Source organism: Sciurus carolinensis, chromosome 8 (genome assembly GCF_902686445.1).
Source record: "Sciurus carolinensis chromosome 8, mSciCar1.2, whole genome shotgun sequence".
Taxonomy (NCBI): domain Eukaryota; kingdom Metazoa; phylum Chordata; class Mammalia; order Rodentia; family Sciuridae; genus Sciurus; species Sciurus carolinensis.
This window is the reverse complement of record NC_062220.1, coordinates 123,266,117-123,281,374: the sequence shown is the minus strand read 5'-3', so window position 1 is coordinate 123,281,374 and position 15,258 is coordinate 123,266,117. Positions and strand designations below refer to the sequence as shown.

The window sequence follows — 15,258 nt, the reverse complement described above, 5'->3', positions numbered from 1 at the left end:
CTGGTTCTCTCGAGTCTCACTATGCTGAGCCTTGTCTGTGTCCCCCTGATGTGAGCCAGAGGGCTTAGAACTCAGGTCATTCTCAGAAGCCTCATGAAAGTGGTGTTTACCAAGTAGCCCAAGATACCGTTTCATCAGTTCTTGTCAAGGCTGGGTTAACCAGGGTCCCAGCATCCCCTAAGATGGGGCTCCCAAAGGAGCCAAGCTGTATCACAGAGCAATATGCTTCTGGAAAAAAAAAAAAAAAAAAAAAAGCATCTATTTTTCCTGAGTTGTTTAGAATACATGAAAATCGAAATGAAGTATTCAGACCTTCCACTTATATATAGTGAACACAAGAGTACATTGGATGAACAGGGATCTGAAATGCCCTGGAGTGACTTTAGCACTTCTTGACCCAAAGTTGACCAGTTACCAAAGGAAATGTTCTTGGTCAAATTGTAGAAGTAAAATTTAAGCAAGTCCAGTATGATGACCACTACAAAGGATTAGGTACACCTTTTGGAGCAAAAAGTGTTAAACTCCATTCTAATCAGTGACCAGTTTCTTGTTTCCTACCCATTCCCCAGCCTTCCCCTTTGTCTTCTGTATTCCCACCATTGGCACACAGAACCCTCATCTCACCTTTGAATGGAGGGGTGGGCAATGCAGTAGATGCTGTTGGATGGCAGTGGCTCAAGAGAGCCAAGGATCATGCCTTTGGAAAACCCCGAGTCCTCTCATCTTCCAGGAAGGTCCCTGACAGGAGACAAATAAGGCCTCTGCCTGGCAGAGTTGCCATGGTGCATACACACACCCTCCCCCACTGAAAGTCCATTCTATATTTTGTATTTTCAAAAAGAGCATCCCCCAGACAGTCTGCCTGGTGTGATTGATGCTGGGGATGTAAGCTTTTCACAGTCCTTGGCCTTTGACCTTGCTTCCCCAGGGCTGTGGCAGTGGCGGCAGCAGTTTCTGGCACGCCTTCTGGGAGGTGGGAGGGGGAAGCACAGGCATGTGCTGACTTTGCTGCTCCCTCTGAGCCAGGTTTTGTAAACATTCAGGAGCCACTTCCCAGTTTAACAACTGGTAATCTTTTCTGCTGGTTTGCACTGATAAGCCTTTAAACAAGCATTATTTCTACTTGTAATAAAGGATGATCCGTTCCAGAAGGTTAAAATAAAATGCCTTGGGGGGCTGCATATCTGGCACCACTAGCATCTCCTTGGATGGTGCTTCTTGTCCTGAGCAGCAAGCATTGTGTCCAAACAAGCTGGGCTTTGATAGGTGTTTAAAAAAAACAGAAAAGGAAAGGATGCCTTTTTTGCCTCCAAGAACACACACAGAAGGGGCCCAGACACTGCAATGGACCTTCGGAGTGGCCTGTGTCCTGCAGCCCTTGAGCCCTTCATGTTAGCATCATGAAGTGGGTGCTGCAAGTCTGGAAGCTGAAGAGGACTCAGCCTCTTCCTCGGCATAGCCTTGATCTCCACTTGGTGGATTAAACACATTAGCAGTTAAAGCAGTTAATTGCTGTGCAGGGGGCCCCCTCATTGTTTGTCTCTGAATCACCCGCCCACACCAGGTGTCTCAGATAATAGACTGGGAACTTCAGCAAGGAGGATTTCCTGTCTGCAGATGTGCCGATTACAGCGCTGAGTGAAGACAGTCAGCCTGCACACAGGCCACTGCGGGCTCGAATTCGCCCATCAAGTTAACCAGTTGTGGCCTGAATTCACAGCTGTCTGGGGAAAGGGACCAGGATGGGCATCCCAGCAGATGCCCCTGCAGTGTAGACATGCCTAAGCTCTAGCTGAACTTTGGGTGTTAAAGAAGGGAAAGAATGCTTCTGGAGTTCAGTCTTGGGAAAACCCAGAGCTGAGATTGTCATGTGCCTTTCAACATCCCAGGTCCCTCTGGATGATTCTCTGTCCCTTTCTTAGAAAGATGACAAAGACTCCATCCGATATATCCATCTCTGGGCCACCAGAGTCCTGCCAGTAGTGGGAAGAGCCAGTGTGTAACAGAGGGGCCTCGTGGCATCTGTGGGGTCTGCAGCCTGGATGGTGTTGTTCCTGCTATCCTGAATGCCTAGGAGGGCAGTGGGGTCTGCCTGGAGAACTTCTCAAGACTGGCAGGTGAAACCAGGGTGAAGAAATCAGCCTGATTCTCACCCCTAGCCACTGAGGCTATTTCCTCTTTTTCAACCTTTGTCTTAGACAACTTAGTGTCATACGCCCACTTCTGAGTCTCTGAAATGGTGTAAGGGCAGCCAGCAAGCCCTGGTTTTTGGGCACTGTAGCTTGGCTTCTCCACGTCTATCTGGCCTCTGTGTGAAGGCTGCCACAGGAGCTGCCCCATGTATATACACTTCACCTCACGTAGTATATACTCCTGACCCATGGCCAGGGAGGCTGGGAAGACTGTGGTGGGGATCCCTCAGTGCCCAAGAAGGGCATTGGCCCAGAGGGGCCACAGCCTGTGACTCTTCCACCCAGGACTGGTTGCTTGTGTTTACATAGTGACCGTCTTAGCTCAACTGTATTCAGTCAAGCCTCCCCAACATTACAGACACAGTCCATGCAAGTCCCTGCAGAATGTCCCTCCCCCTGTAGAATGCCAGGCAGCCAGAGAGAAGGTCAAAGGCTAAACAGAATGGAGTTCCCCAAGTCTGGGAATTCATGACAGAAATATTTTGAGCCCTGTGAGAGGGAATAGGTGGATCAGGGTATGGTGCCTCCTGAAGTCCATGAAGGAAGACTTAGCCCCCATGGCTGAGTGCTCAGACACTGGGAAGGAGCTGATAGGTACTATAGAGCATGGACATAGTGGTCTGGAGAACCTTATACCTTCCCAGGCCAAGCTTACCAGGGACCACCTGCCCCTGGGGTCTCATAGCTGTGGGTAGGGGACCTGGGAGTCATTGAGAAGAAGCCATTCAAGAAAAAGAAGAGGAGGAGGGAGAGGATGAAGGAAGAGGAAGGGAGGATCACTTGTGTCCAGCAGAGCAGGTAGTAATGAATGATGCCTGCCTTCTGGGTGGTTTTTGGCCTACAGTCCTCTCTGACCCCTCCATGGAGAAGGGCCGACTGGCAGGCATGGTGGATGGACTACCCCTGGGCCAGCATCAGCAGCTGGTAGGACTACCAGTATGATTGGAAGAGATCTGGTCCTTCCCCACTGTTCTGAGGGTTCTCAGGGGCCAAATCCTGCCCACTTCGGGGTCCCTGAGCTAGAGTGATGGGCTGTCCTATTGGCAGATCACATGGCTGGGCCTGGGAAAGAAGGCAGCTCCAGTGGCCAGAGTTTTTAGCATAGGGCTTACTGAATATCCCCCATCAAAGATTCATCCACCTATTTACTCAGAGGAGGAAGTGAGAATGTCCATTTATACCTGGAATTTTAATGCCCTCATCATTTGCAGAAAATACGACAGAGCATTATATATCATTTACATAAGAAACTCTTATCAGGAAAATCAATGAAGATGTCTGTCAATGAATGAGAAAAGGCAAGAACTGGCAATTTACCAAAGAACAATAGTTAGTAAACATGTGGCCAGAAAGTACTTAATTTATTAATCATCAAAGAAGTATAAATTAAAACAGTATGAGAGAAACCTCTGAGCCACCCCTCTTCCCCAGTGAAAGTATGTAGTTCAAGAATAAGCCATCTGCCAAGTGCAGTGGCACTTGCTTGTAATCCCAGCAACTCGGGAGGCTGAGGCAAGAGGATTGCAAATTCAAATCCAGGTTCAGCAATTTAGCAAGACTTTGAGCAACTTACCAAGACCCTGTCTCAAAATTAAAAATTAAAAAAGGGCTAGGGGTGTGACTCAGTGGTTAAGTACCCCTGGGTTCAATCCCTGATACCAATAAGGAAGAAGAATGAGGAGGAGGAGAAGGGGAAGGAGGAGAAGCCATCCTGAATGACTGGGAAGCTTCACCCTTCTGTCCAGCTGTCCCTTCTCTGAGGATTTGTCCCAAGAAACCAAACAACCATAAACAAAGAAGTGCCCTAGGTGTCTAGCCTGGTGGTATCTGGGAAGGAGAGGCTCAGAAATCACTAAATATCCCACCCCAGGTGGAGACTGTTGACTGTTCTCTCTCTCTCTCTCTCTCTCTCTCTCTCTCTCTCTCTCTCTCTCTCTCTCTCTATATATATATATATATATATATATATATATTTTTTTTTTTTTTTTTTTTTTTTTTTTTGTGGTGCTGGGGATTTGAACCCAGGGCTTTGTGCTTGCGAGGCAAGCACTCAACCAGCTGAGCTATATCCCCAGCCCTGTTCAATATTTCTTGACAAATACCACACTGGGCTTTCTAGAGTTGAGGCCATGAGGCTGGAGCTACAAAAAGTACAAAGGCCCCTGCAAGGAGACCTAGAACTGGCATCCTGGGACCCAGCTGGGACTGAGAAAACTCTGAGCACAGTGTGCAGAATAACAGACATAGGATCTCTTTCCCCCAAAAAAATTGGCTGAGTGACCTTTATAGTTGCATAAGACAAGAGAAAAATTGTCAGGGAGATGCTCAGGGCATGTTGACCTGCATCTTGCTTCTCACACCATGTAGGGCCCACTGGGACTAGGCCCAGTATGGTTAAAGCTACCCTACTTATTGACTTTGGCACCTATTCCTCATCTACTAGAGATTCAGCCCCAAACTGAGGGGGTACCTACAACACCTGAGTGGATCCCCAGCACCAGCAGGGAGATATGACCTTGCTCTGAGTATAAGGGAGCAGTTTCAAGTGGTTATGGGGTATGTTTGAGGTTATGGGGCCACCCTGCCTCCTCTGTAGCCACTAATAGTCCTATACTTAGCCAGGCCCAGAATAGGGGCTCAGGTCTCAGTGTCCTGGCTGGCAGGGCCTGTCATAGCTTTAAGACATGGCCCCACGATGTGGAGCACCTGGGTGGAGCTGGCCTCTCTGTCCACTAGGGTCAACCCCTGCCAACATAACTTCTAAACTCTGCTCTTCTCAAGGTTGGACTTCACTGGTATACCCATAGCTGCCCTCTCAAAGCTGGACTTCACTGCCTGTCTTGGCCTCTCTCTTCCTCCCTCCTTTTACCATCTATTCTGAAAGCATCAATAGGCATGCAACAGAATATGCTGGGCAAGTTCTTTGCCACACTGTCCATTCCTCTTCCAGCCAGCCAGCCATCTATTTCCCACATACTCATATTCTCACATACTTCCCAAATGTACACATACAATATGTCCTAAAAAGTCCTGTCCTTGAAATGGATTGTGGAGACCACTTGGTTCAATACCTCCATTAACTCCTGCAACTGCTTTTAAATGTAATGACATTTTAGCCAGGCTCAATGGCACATACCTATAATCCCAGTGTCTTGGGAAGCTGAGGCAGGAGGATTGCAAGTTCAAGGTCAGCCTCAGCAATTTAGCAAGGCCCTAAGCAATTTAGCAAGATACAAAAGGCTGGGGATGTGATTCACTGGCAAAACGCCCTTGGGCTTAGTTTCCAGTACCAATCAATCAATAAATATTTTGATCAGCAGTATGACTGTAAGGTTTATAATAGAACTGAAAATTTTCTATTGCATAATGACCTCTTCATAGCTATTATAACATTGTAATGCAATAATTGTTTGTGGTGGTACTGGTACAAACAAATATATTTAGATGCACAAATAATTTCCATTGTTACAATTGCATACAGTGTCCAGAGAGTAAAATACTGTGCTGGTTTGTAGCTTAGGAGTAGTAGGCTGTACACATGCTCTCACATGTGTGCATACACACACATAATCTCTGTATGCTCATATACCCATATATATGCACATACATGTGCACATATATATGTATATACAGGGGAGTATGTGTACACAAGGTGGCCAGCATTGCAGCTAATTGCTTTAGCTCCAACACAGAGCTGTCACCAGGAAGCAGCTGGTGAGCTGGACAGACCAGCATGGGGAGGGACCCAACAATTGAGCTGTGGGCCCCTAGCCTGAGGGACCCATATCTTCTGCATGCACCAGCCCTACCCATGTGGCCCCAGCTCCTTCCTCTGATGTAGTCTCACGCCACTGAGTCTGGGCTGATCCTGACTGGTGCCAACCCACCTGACACCCAGTTCCTGTGGCCTAGCAGCGCCAAGAGGCTGGAGCCAGCCTCCCATGAACTTGAGCAACTTGGCTTAGCTGAGCCTCTGTGTTTTGACTTTCCGCTCTGGGGCAGCAGCTGGAGACTTAAAGTTTCCTTTACATAGGGGCTTCATCTTCCCAGAAGTTCAGGTGGGTGCCACCCACTTCCCAACTGCTGCCTGCTGAACTCTGTTTTGTCTGAGACTCCAAGAACTGATAAAATGATACCTCTAACGACAAATCACTTTTGTCATTGGGGAATCACCTTGAACCACTGGGAGCCAAGAGCACCCTACTCCTGCTGGATTAGGCTCAGCCAGATCATACTCCTCAGATTTTGATGCTAAAGGGACCTCTACTGACAGCTCAGCTATGACAAGGCCCATATGTTGCCTCTCTGCCTGCAGGCCCAGAGCTGTGTGAAGTCTAGAGGGGACAGCCATGCCAATGCTACCAGGGACTGCCACCACCCCTCCTGGTTTTTCATCTGAAAGCAAGATTAGTAGGCTCCAAATATGTGTGATGTGATTCAGACATTGCCCCAAATCCCAGCTCCTTTTATTTTTTGAGACCTCAACTGTGAAGTCTCAAAACTGGAACTGTTTGCTAGGCAGCCACTTGGGGCATGTGGGAGAGGACTTCGGGACACGGAGTGGCTGGGAGACCTGGCTGCCAACCCTGCTCATTCACCACCTGTGAGGCTGCCTGATAAGGAGTTTGTGGGCCCGATCTGAGAGTCTGGGCAGAGCATGAACTTGCAAATATTCATTGCTGGTTCTTGTTGACTTGAATGTAACACAGCACCCACTTCAGGACATACTATTGGATTATGGAGATACATGGCCATAAACCGCCCACTCATTCTGTTAGCAGCGAGGAATGTGAACCCATTCTGATATGAGGGGCTTGCCTCTAAGAGGCACCTAGTAACAGGGGATGGTGAATGCTTCAGGGGAGTCCTGGGGGCCCAATAGAGTGGAGAGAAGAGTGCTCCTCCCAGGAAGGGCCATGTGGGGAAGTGCCAGGTAGTCAGCTCACTTGGAGCTCCACATAGACTGAGACATCCCACACCCCAAAATGCAAGACAGTCGTGGGGCTTGCACTCTACTTGGACAGAGCAACCACTCCTATGAGTGCCCTGGGTGATAGGTATTTTCCCTTTGGGGTGTGCTATTTTTCCAAGCTGCCTGGCCTTCTCTATTGTGTGGTATCTTTGATCATACTCTGTCTCATCCACAAGCCATCTAGACCAGGCAGAGTCTGATCTTGGTGGGAGGCATTTAGAGATCCCATTCTGGGGCTAGGGTCCCTCCGTCATTTTTGCTGCTAGATCAGAGCCCAGAACTTCATATTTTAGAAAAGAAATTGTGATTTATAATTGAAATTTGAAATTACAGGGTCTTAACTGTTCTCTTTGAATGACACATTAGACTTCTTTGTGGCTTGTATCACTATTAGGATATAATCCTCTAAGGATGCCCCATGGAAACATGGGCTCCTTCTATCTCTTCAACAGTAGTTGAGCCAGGTGCAGTGGCAACACACCTGTAATCCCAGCAACTCAGGAGGCTGAGGCAGGAGGATTACAAGTTTGAGACCAGCCTCAGCAACTTAGCAAGGCCCTAAGCAACTTAGTGAGACCCTTTCTTAATTGAAAAAAAAAAAAAAAAGGACTGGGGATGTAGTTCAGTGGTTAAGGACCCTGAGTTTCAATCCCTGGTACCAAAAAAATATCAACCTTTGTCCATGGATTCAACCAACTATGGATGGAAAATACTTGTTTAAAATACTGTGCTGCTTCACTATACTGAACATGTACAGACTTTTTGTCTTGTCATTATTACTTAAACAATATGGTGTAACAATTATTTAGCATTGACATTGTATTAGATATTATCAATAATGTAGAGATAAAGCGTACAGGAGGATGTGGGTAGATTATATGCAAACACTATGCCATTTTGTATAAGGCACTTGAGCATTATTATCCCTGGTGGGAGTGGGCAGAAGTTCCTGGAACCAGTCTCCCACAGGTACAACTATAATACTTTTTTTTGTGTGTGCTCTGTTACCAACATTATATGAAGTTAGGTTAATTCATTTTAGGTTGTTTATGGTTTTTAGGAATTTTTTCCTGTGTTAATACAATTTTATTTTCTTAATATATAATTGTGTAGAATTTAAAAAAGAAAAGGTGTCACAAGTTGTGTTTAGACCAGTCTTGTTTCCATCTGTCCCTCTGTCCTCTTCTCTCCCTTTCTGTAGGATAGGGCTTTTATACTTTCATTGATTCCTTTTGCAAATGTTTGTGTATGTTATGTGAGCACATGTATGTTCATGTGCATTTCCTCCATCCTCACAAGGATGCTCTGCATACTCACTGCCTTGCTGTGTGCCTTTCCTTACTCCTTCCAAGAAGCCACTCAGATTAACCTAGGGAGCCCCCCTGACTCATCAGCATAGGGACTCCCTGTGCTAAAGTTCAGGCAGACTAACTGGGCTCTTTAATGGGCTCATGGCCTTCCCTTGTGACCATTAAGGCAGGATGGTGGAGAAATCTCCATGTGAGCCACATGCCTCATCTTGTCTGAATCTCACATTGGCACCTTTTACAGATGAGAACACTAAAGCTCATAGAAAAGGGACTTGTCCAGGTTCTCTTGTTGATGGAGGGGCAGGCAACCCCAGGCAGTCATCTCCTAGCATATAGTAGTCCAAAGCAGAGCCTACCAAGGGCCCAGGGCCCACCTCCAGGAAGCATTGTCTATGGCAGCATGTCAGTTGAAGGGTCTCAGTTCCATGTAGGGTTACTTCTAGGGCCTAAGTTGTCCTACCCTGGGTTGTGGGGGCCAGACCTCCTCTTCATTGTCAGAAACAAAAAATAATATGCTACCTCTTCATGTTACAACCAAAGGAAAGGGTCTAGGGATATAGTTCAATGGTAGAACACTTGACTAGCACACAAAGGTCCTTGGTTTGATCTCCAGTACTGGGGAAAAAAAAAACAACCAAAGGAATAAAGAAGGTGTCGTTAGTAGAAAAGGAGGCCCTATGCACACACCCTCAGAGGGGTGACTTGAGCATCAACTGAGACTTCATCCCAGGACACATCCAACTGTGCCTCAGTCTGTCCAGATGAGAAAGAGGCCCTCAGAGTAATTTGGTATCCCTCAAAGGAGGCCCAGCTGGACTCACAAAGTCTGGGGGCTATGTTCTTGGTGCCTAATGGCAGTGGGCTGCAGCAATGACAAGGCAAGGACAGAGCATTAGTTGCCAACAGCTCCACTCTGTTCCCAAGGAAGGGCTGGTTTCTCAAGATGAAGTCAGTACCAGAACTATTCTTGCCATCACTGGTGGTGGTGCAGGCTGGGTTGGGTTCCATGGAAGATTCTGGAGTCATTTCTAGCACTGGGCAGCAATTGCATTTTCAAGCATTTGCTCCTTCCCCACATGCCAGAAGGCAGCCCCTGAGATGCTTCCCTCTTCAATGGGTGACATCCCACCATATGCAGTAGTGTAGTTGTATCATTTGATAAATGTTCATAACAGACACCCCCTGCGCCATTCCATGATGAAGTCGGTTATCTGCAAAACTGCAAAAGCCAGGAGCCCTTTGAGACCATCTGTATTTTATATTGACCATTTCTTTCTTCCTTTCCTCCTCCTTTTTTTTTTTTTTTTTTTTTTTTTGGTGGTGATGGTGCTGGGGATTGAATTGAACCCAGGGCCTTGTGCATGCAAGGCAAGCACTCTACCAACTGACCTATATCCCCAGCCCACATTTAACCATTTCTAAGACCATTTTGAGAAGTGTGTTAATTTTTTTCTTCCTCCTCCTTCTCTTCCTTTTCTCCTCATTCTCCTCCTTCTTCTCCTCCTCCTTCTCCTCCTTTTCCTCCTTCTTCTTCTCCTTCTTCTCCTTCTCCTTCTCCTCCTCCTCCTTTTTTTTTTTTTTTTTTTTTTTTTGAGACAGGGGTTTCACTATGTTGTCCAGGCTAACCTCAAATTCCTGGACTCCGGTGATCCTCCTCCCTTTGTCTTCTAAGTAGCTGAGACTATAGGTATACCACAACCATGCCCAGCTCCAAGAAATGTTTTAAATAAAAGGAATCTAGGCTAGAACTGCTGAAGAAAATCTTTCAACCATCTCTATATTTCCTTCAGGTCGAATTCCAGAAACGAGAAATCTGAATCTGGAGGAAGTTGGAGTGAATATAAACCCTGAGAATCAAAAGATCATTGTTGATGCCCAGGAGGTCACCTCTGTCCCCAACATCTATGCCATTGGAGATGTTGCTGAGGTATGACCTGTGCCCCTCTGTCCATCCCCTGTGGTCAGTATCCCCCCACCTACCTATCCCAGCTGGGCTGTGTTCCTGTCACATGGAAAAGAGACCTTTCTTCAATTACAAAGGCATTGGGCCAAACCTTAGGGGTTGATAGGGTGCATTCTAGAAAGAATTGGGTGTTAGACTCAGCTCTTTCAAAAACTTTTCCTTTTCTGTGGAGAGTTAGCATGGGATAGCTTTAAAAAATAACTGTAAGCTCAATTAGCCAAATCTCACAAATGGCATTGCTGAATGTGGCCCTAGGGCCATTCTGTCCCCACAGGGATAGAAGGGCAGGCTCAGTTCAACCCTTCCTGGCTCTGCCCTCTTCACCTCATGTTTCCCTCTGATCTGCAGACAGGTTCAATTCCATCCCTGATTAGGTTTTCACACCGGAGCAAGGGCTCTGCTTCTTACTGTTGCTGTGAGTGGGGACCAGTGTTGTTCTTTCCTGGGTCGGGGGTTCAATCCAAGGAAGACACAAAGACTTTGGAGTCTGCCCCCATCCACCAGGTCTGTAGCTGCAGCTACTTCCCTGCCTTACTATGTCCCCTGGAAAGTAGGGACTGTACCACCTCCCTAGTGAGACCCTGGTGGAAGGCTCTGGGCCCCCCTCCTAGCTTGAGAGGCATCTAGTCACCATCCCTCTCCTTTATGGGCCCTCAGCAAGAAACCTGCATGGTCAGTCTTGGGACACTGTCCCCACATCCTCAGGAGCAGTTGGCCTGACCTGCATGTTTTTAATGTATTCAGGGGAAGGTGCCTCAGGAGGTCCCTGGTCTAATAAGCTGAGAGGTGCTCTGTGCATTCCCAGGCCCTGTCACCTCTTTGCAGTGAGATATGCCAATGTCATCCATGTGTGTGTTCATGTCCTGATTTGTTACAACAAATCACCATAAACTCGGTGGCTTAAAACAACAGATATTCATCTCTCACATTCTGGGGACTGAAAGTCTGAAACAAAGGTGTAGGCCAGGCTGCACTCCCCAGGACCTGCCAGAGAAGGATTTTTCTTGTCTCCTCCAGTTTCTGATGACCCTGTGAGTTGCTTGAATCCTGACCACATCACTTCAGTGTGTACCCCATCTCCTCCATGTACGTGTCTTTTTACCCTTATTTGTCTCCTAGAAAATTTCCCCATCAGATTTAGGGCCCATCCCAATCCACTGCAACCTTAATTATATCTGCAAAGACCCTGTTTCCAAATAAGGACACATTCTGAGATTGCAGGCAGACATGAATTTTCTAAGTCTCTGTTCAACCCACCCCAATATATTAATGCACATTCATTCATCAGGTATTATTTGAGTGCCCACTGCATACCAGGCATTTTTCTGGGTACTGGGGACACTGCAGGAGCAAATGTCACACCCACATGGTGATGTATCTTGGAAAGGGTCATAGATGATAGTAAGTACACTATTTCAGATGTCAAAAGATGTGTAGTGCTAGGAATCAGGAGAGACCTGGAAGGAGTTAACAGAGGGGGTCTAGTGGGTGTCCACCCCTGTGCTGGAGCAGAGCAGACTTGGTGGGAATACTAGTGCCCTCAGGAGGGTACAGACACTACCCTGCCCTGGACCACCCTGGAAACCACTTTGAGAAATGCCAGCAAGAAACCTGGAGGGAATGGGAGCCAGTATCTGAGAACAGCAGGTCCCTGGGTGGGACATCCCAGAGCTATGGGCATTATTATCAGTGCTAAAGGACTTCCTCCATGTTGGGCTCTGCTGAGGCTCACACCAGGGAAAAGCTTGGCATACATGTAGAAACATCAGGGCAGAAGGCTGTGCAAGGCAAGGCTTTCCTTTGTTCCTGGGGACCAGACTGCTTATCTGTTATGAGTTAATCCTGCCTATTACTGGCCCCCACACCAATCCCTCCTGCTGGGGCAACAGAGTCCCTTATGCCTCCAGTGTACCAGAGGATCACCCACCAGCCATTGCCAATGCTCAGATGTGCGCCAAGTTACTGCCACTCAAGCACCTCAAACCTCTGTGACCCAAGTTCAGGAAACTGTGTGTAGAGCACTGGAGGATACTGGGCACCCACTGCTACCAGATGCAACCCCCACACCCTGCCAGGTAGATGTTCCAAGGCTCCCCAGGTGGAGGATGACTAGGGGACAGCTCTGATGGGACTTGCTATCAGAATCCATCCCCTTCCCTGCTGGGTAGTATATGACCCACCAAAATAATGGTTTCTATGTCGACTGACTCCATCCCACTTAGCTGGGCAGTGCTATTGCTAGGTTTCTGCCTGTGTACAGTTTGGATATGCTGATCTATTTGCAGGCTTCTGTTGAATCCTGTGAGTGCTGCACCCTAAGATAGCACCTGTTTTCTTACCAGCACCTCTGTGCATCCTATGAAGCCTTCTTTGCACCTACTAGTTGAAGTTCCTTCATCTGCACTAACATGCAGCTCCCAATCTGCAGGGCTTATAATATTGTGAGAGAAACTATAATACTTTGAACTCTATTGCCAGAAATACACGACAAATACAAAGGCATTTTTTGCAGTTTCAAAGGTTATTTTGAAAAGTGCAAAGAGTTAACTCCCAATGTTAGACCAGAGCTGGGAAGAGCCCTGAGGGTTGGGGGCAGGGGATATTGTTTAATAAGATATTGTGTGCTGTGTGCATGGATGTTTCCGCAGTTAGTCAGGCCTGGTGGAATGCACAGGCTGCTTTCCTGAGTTTATCTCTGCAGATCTCTATTCATTTCTGGAATGCCAAACAACATCTGCATTTCCTGCTGTAGAAGTGACTGGCAACAGATCCCAGACCTACATGTGCAAGAAAACCCGAGACAGGGCACACCCTGAGGTGGAGAAATATCCCTTAGAATGATACTTTGATTTGGGATTTGTCATGGGCTGGGCCATGCACTTCAAGCTGTGTATCAGGAGCATATGGGCTACTTGGGACCTATTTTAGCTGTAATCCCAGTTAATGGGAACTGTAGCAAGGATCTCTTTTGAGTTTTGTCATGGGCACAGCCCTTTGAGTTAATTAACATGAATGAGGGGTTCAGAGAGAATCTTTGAGTGAGTGAAGGTGACCTGGCTGAGCCCATTAGCAGTTCATTTTCTTTTCGTGGAAAGAGGGTTATAAACATAGGTTCCTCCCCAGAGCAGCCATTGAGAGAATAAGAAACCAATGAATGCCTTGGCATTCCTCCACATTCTCACCATGGGAGAATCAACCTTCAGTGGGGAAAACTCTCAACTCACTGCAGTTCTGTGGAAAACAGTGTTTGGGGAATTTCAACAGGGAGCTGCCCATGAGGAAGGTGATGGTTGGTGCACCCTTGGATGTGGTACTAATGTAACCTTGAGTTCCTTCCATCAGGGGCGACCTGAGCTAACACCCACAGCTATCATGGCGGGGAAACTTCTGGCCCAGCGGCTCTTCGGACAATCCTCAGACTTGATGGATTATAACAATGTGAGTTCTCTTAAAGACCCCCAAGTCTATCCTGGAAAAAGCTGAGGCTAGATCTTCTGTAGTGGTTAGGGCATAGGGGGGCGGTGTGCTCTTGTATGCCTACATTTGCATGGTACGTGTATGCATATGCAAGTGGGTATGTATATGTGAGTGTTTTGTACACATATATGAACACATGTGTGTGGTTTAATCCAAGAGTGCAGCCCAAGAACTGTGAATGAATCCATTTGCTGTGCTTGTAGCCTGCCAGCCACTGTGACTGGAGCCTTCCTGGCCTGTGATCACTACTCTTTGAATTACACAATAGAGACTTTCAATTTGTGGGGTCTGGGGGCATACCTGACTCCAGACTGCTTTCTAGGTTCCCACTACTGTCTTCACTCCATTGGAATATGGCTGTGTGGGGTTATCAGAAGAGGAGGCTGTGGCTCGCCATGGACAGGAGCATATTGAGGTAGGGGGCTATGGGCAGTGATGGTGCATATGTGGCCCTCACCCCCACAGATGGTCCCACGCTGGATGTAAGCCTTGTGAACAGGGGTGTTTATGTCCCTGCTTCCTGGGAGCTGTGGATTGGCACGGCAGGATATGGAAACCCTGAATGATGGCTGTGGTGCAGTGGGAGGCAGAGGCCTCTGGCGGCTTTGGTGTGGGCTGAGCTCCTCTGATCTCAGTGACCATCTGCTGCTCATGTCATGTGACTATGGAAGGGCCCCAAGATGCCTCATTCTGAGCCTGCGTGGTCCAGCAGCCTCTAGCCCCCATACCAAGGTGTGCAACACATCAAGGGTCCCCTCCATGGTCCCAGCAGCTCCCTGCTAGAGTCTCAGAGCTTTGAAATGCCAGCCCCATTCCAGCATGAAGAGTGCTTGTCACAGAAGACCCAAGGGCCCAAGTACCTCTCTGGTTCTCACCATCTCACAGGGGCATGTGTCTCTCTCAACCTGGAATGGCTCCTTTGGGGTGTCTTCTGACCTCTGTTTCTTTCTACTCTGTCTCTTACCCCAGGTTTACCCATCCCCTCCTACCTATACCTCTGGGGACTCTCCGGGCAGCTCCAGCAGGCATGACCCCATCATGCCCCAATTCAAGCCTCCAATCCTCTTCCCAGATTCTTCCAGTCCTTGCAGGCCCCAGTGGCCCAGACTCATGCATTCGTCCCAAGAAAGGAGCTTTTACAGGGCAAGAGTACTTTTTGGGATCTGCCCTGGCAGGTGGGCTACAGCCCCCAGGGTGGTCACAGAATACGCCTAGGTGCTCTGAAGGGAAGCTGGAGGCTTTGAAACTTGCCGGGCTGTGGAAGCTGGAAGCCTTCCGTGTGGTTTCATCTTCCCACTACAGCAGCTTGCAAGCGGTAGTGGAAACCAGACCCCATGTGGCCTG

At 47.7% G+C, this 15,258-nt stretch overlaps 1 protein-coding gene across 5 annotated transcripts in view; it reads left to right on the top strand.

The window, feature by feature from the left end:
• The window catches only part of Txnrd2 (thioredoxin reductase 2), a 66,551-nt gene that overhangs the window by 32,153 nt on the left and 19,140 nt on the right, over positions 1–15,258 (top strand). For all 5 annotated transcript variants that reach the window (XM_047561828.1, XM_047561825.1, XM_047561824.1 and 2 more), the window contains 3 exons: positions 10,265–10,401; positions 13,780–13,875; positions 14,237–14,329. In XM_047561828.1, coding sequence (XP_047417784.1) covers positions 10,265–10,401; positions 13,780–13,875; positions 14,237–14,329 — 326 coding nt within the window. The remainder of the gene's footprint in view (positions 1–10,264; positions 10,402–13,779; positions 13,876–14,236; positions 14,330–15,258) is intronic.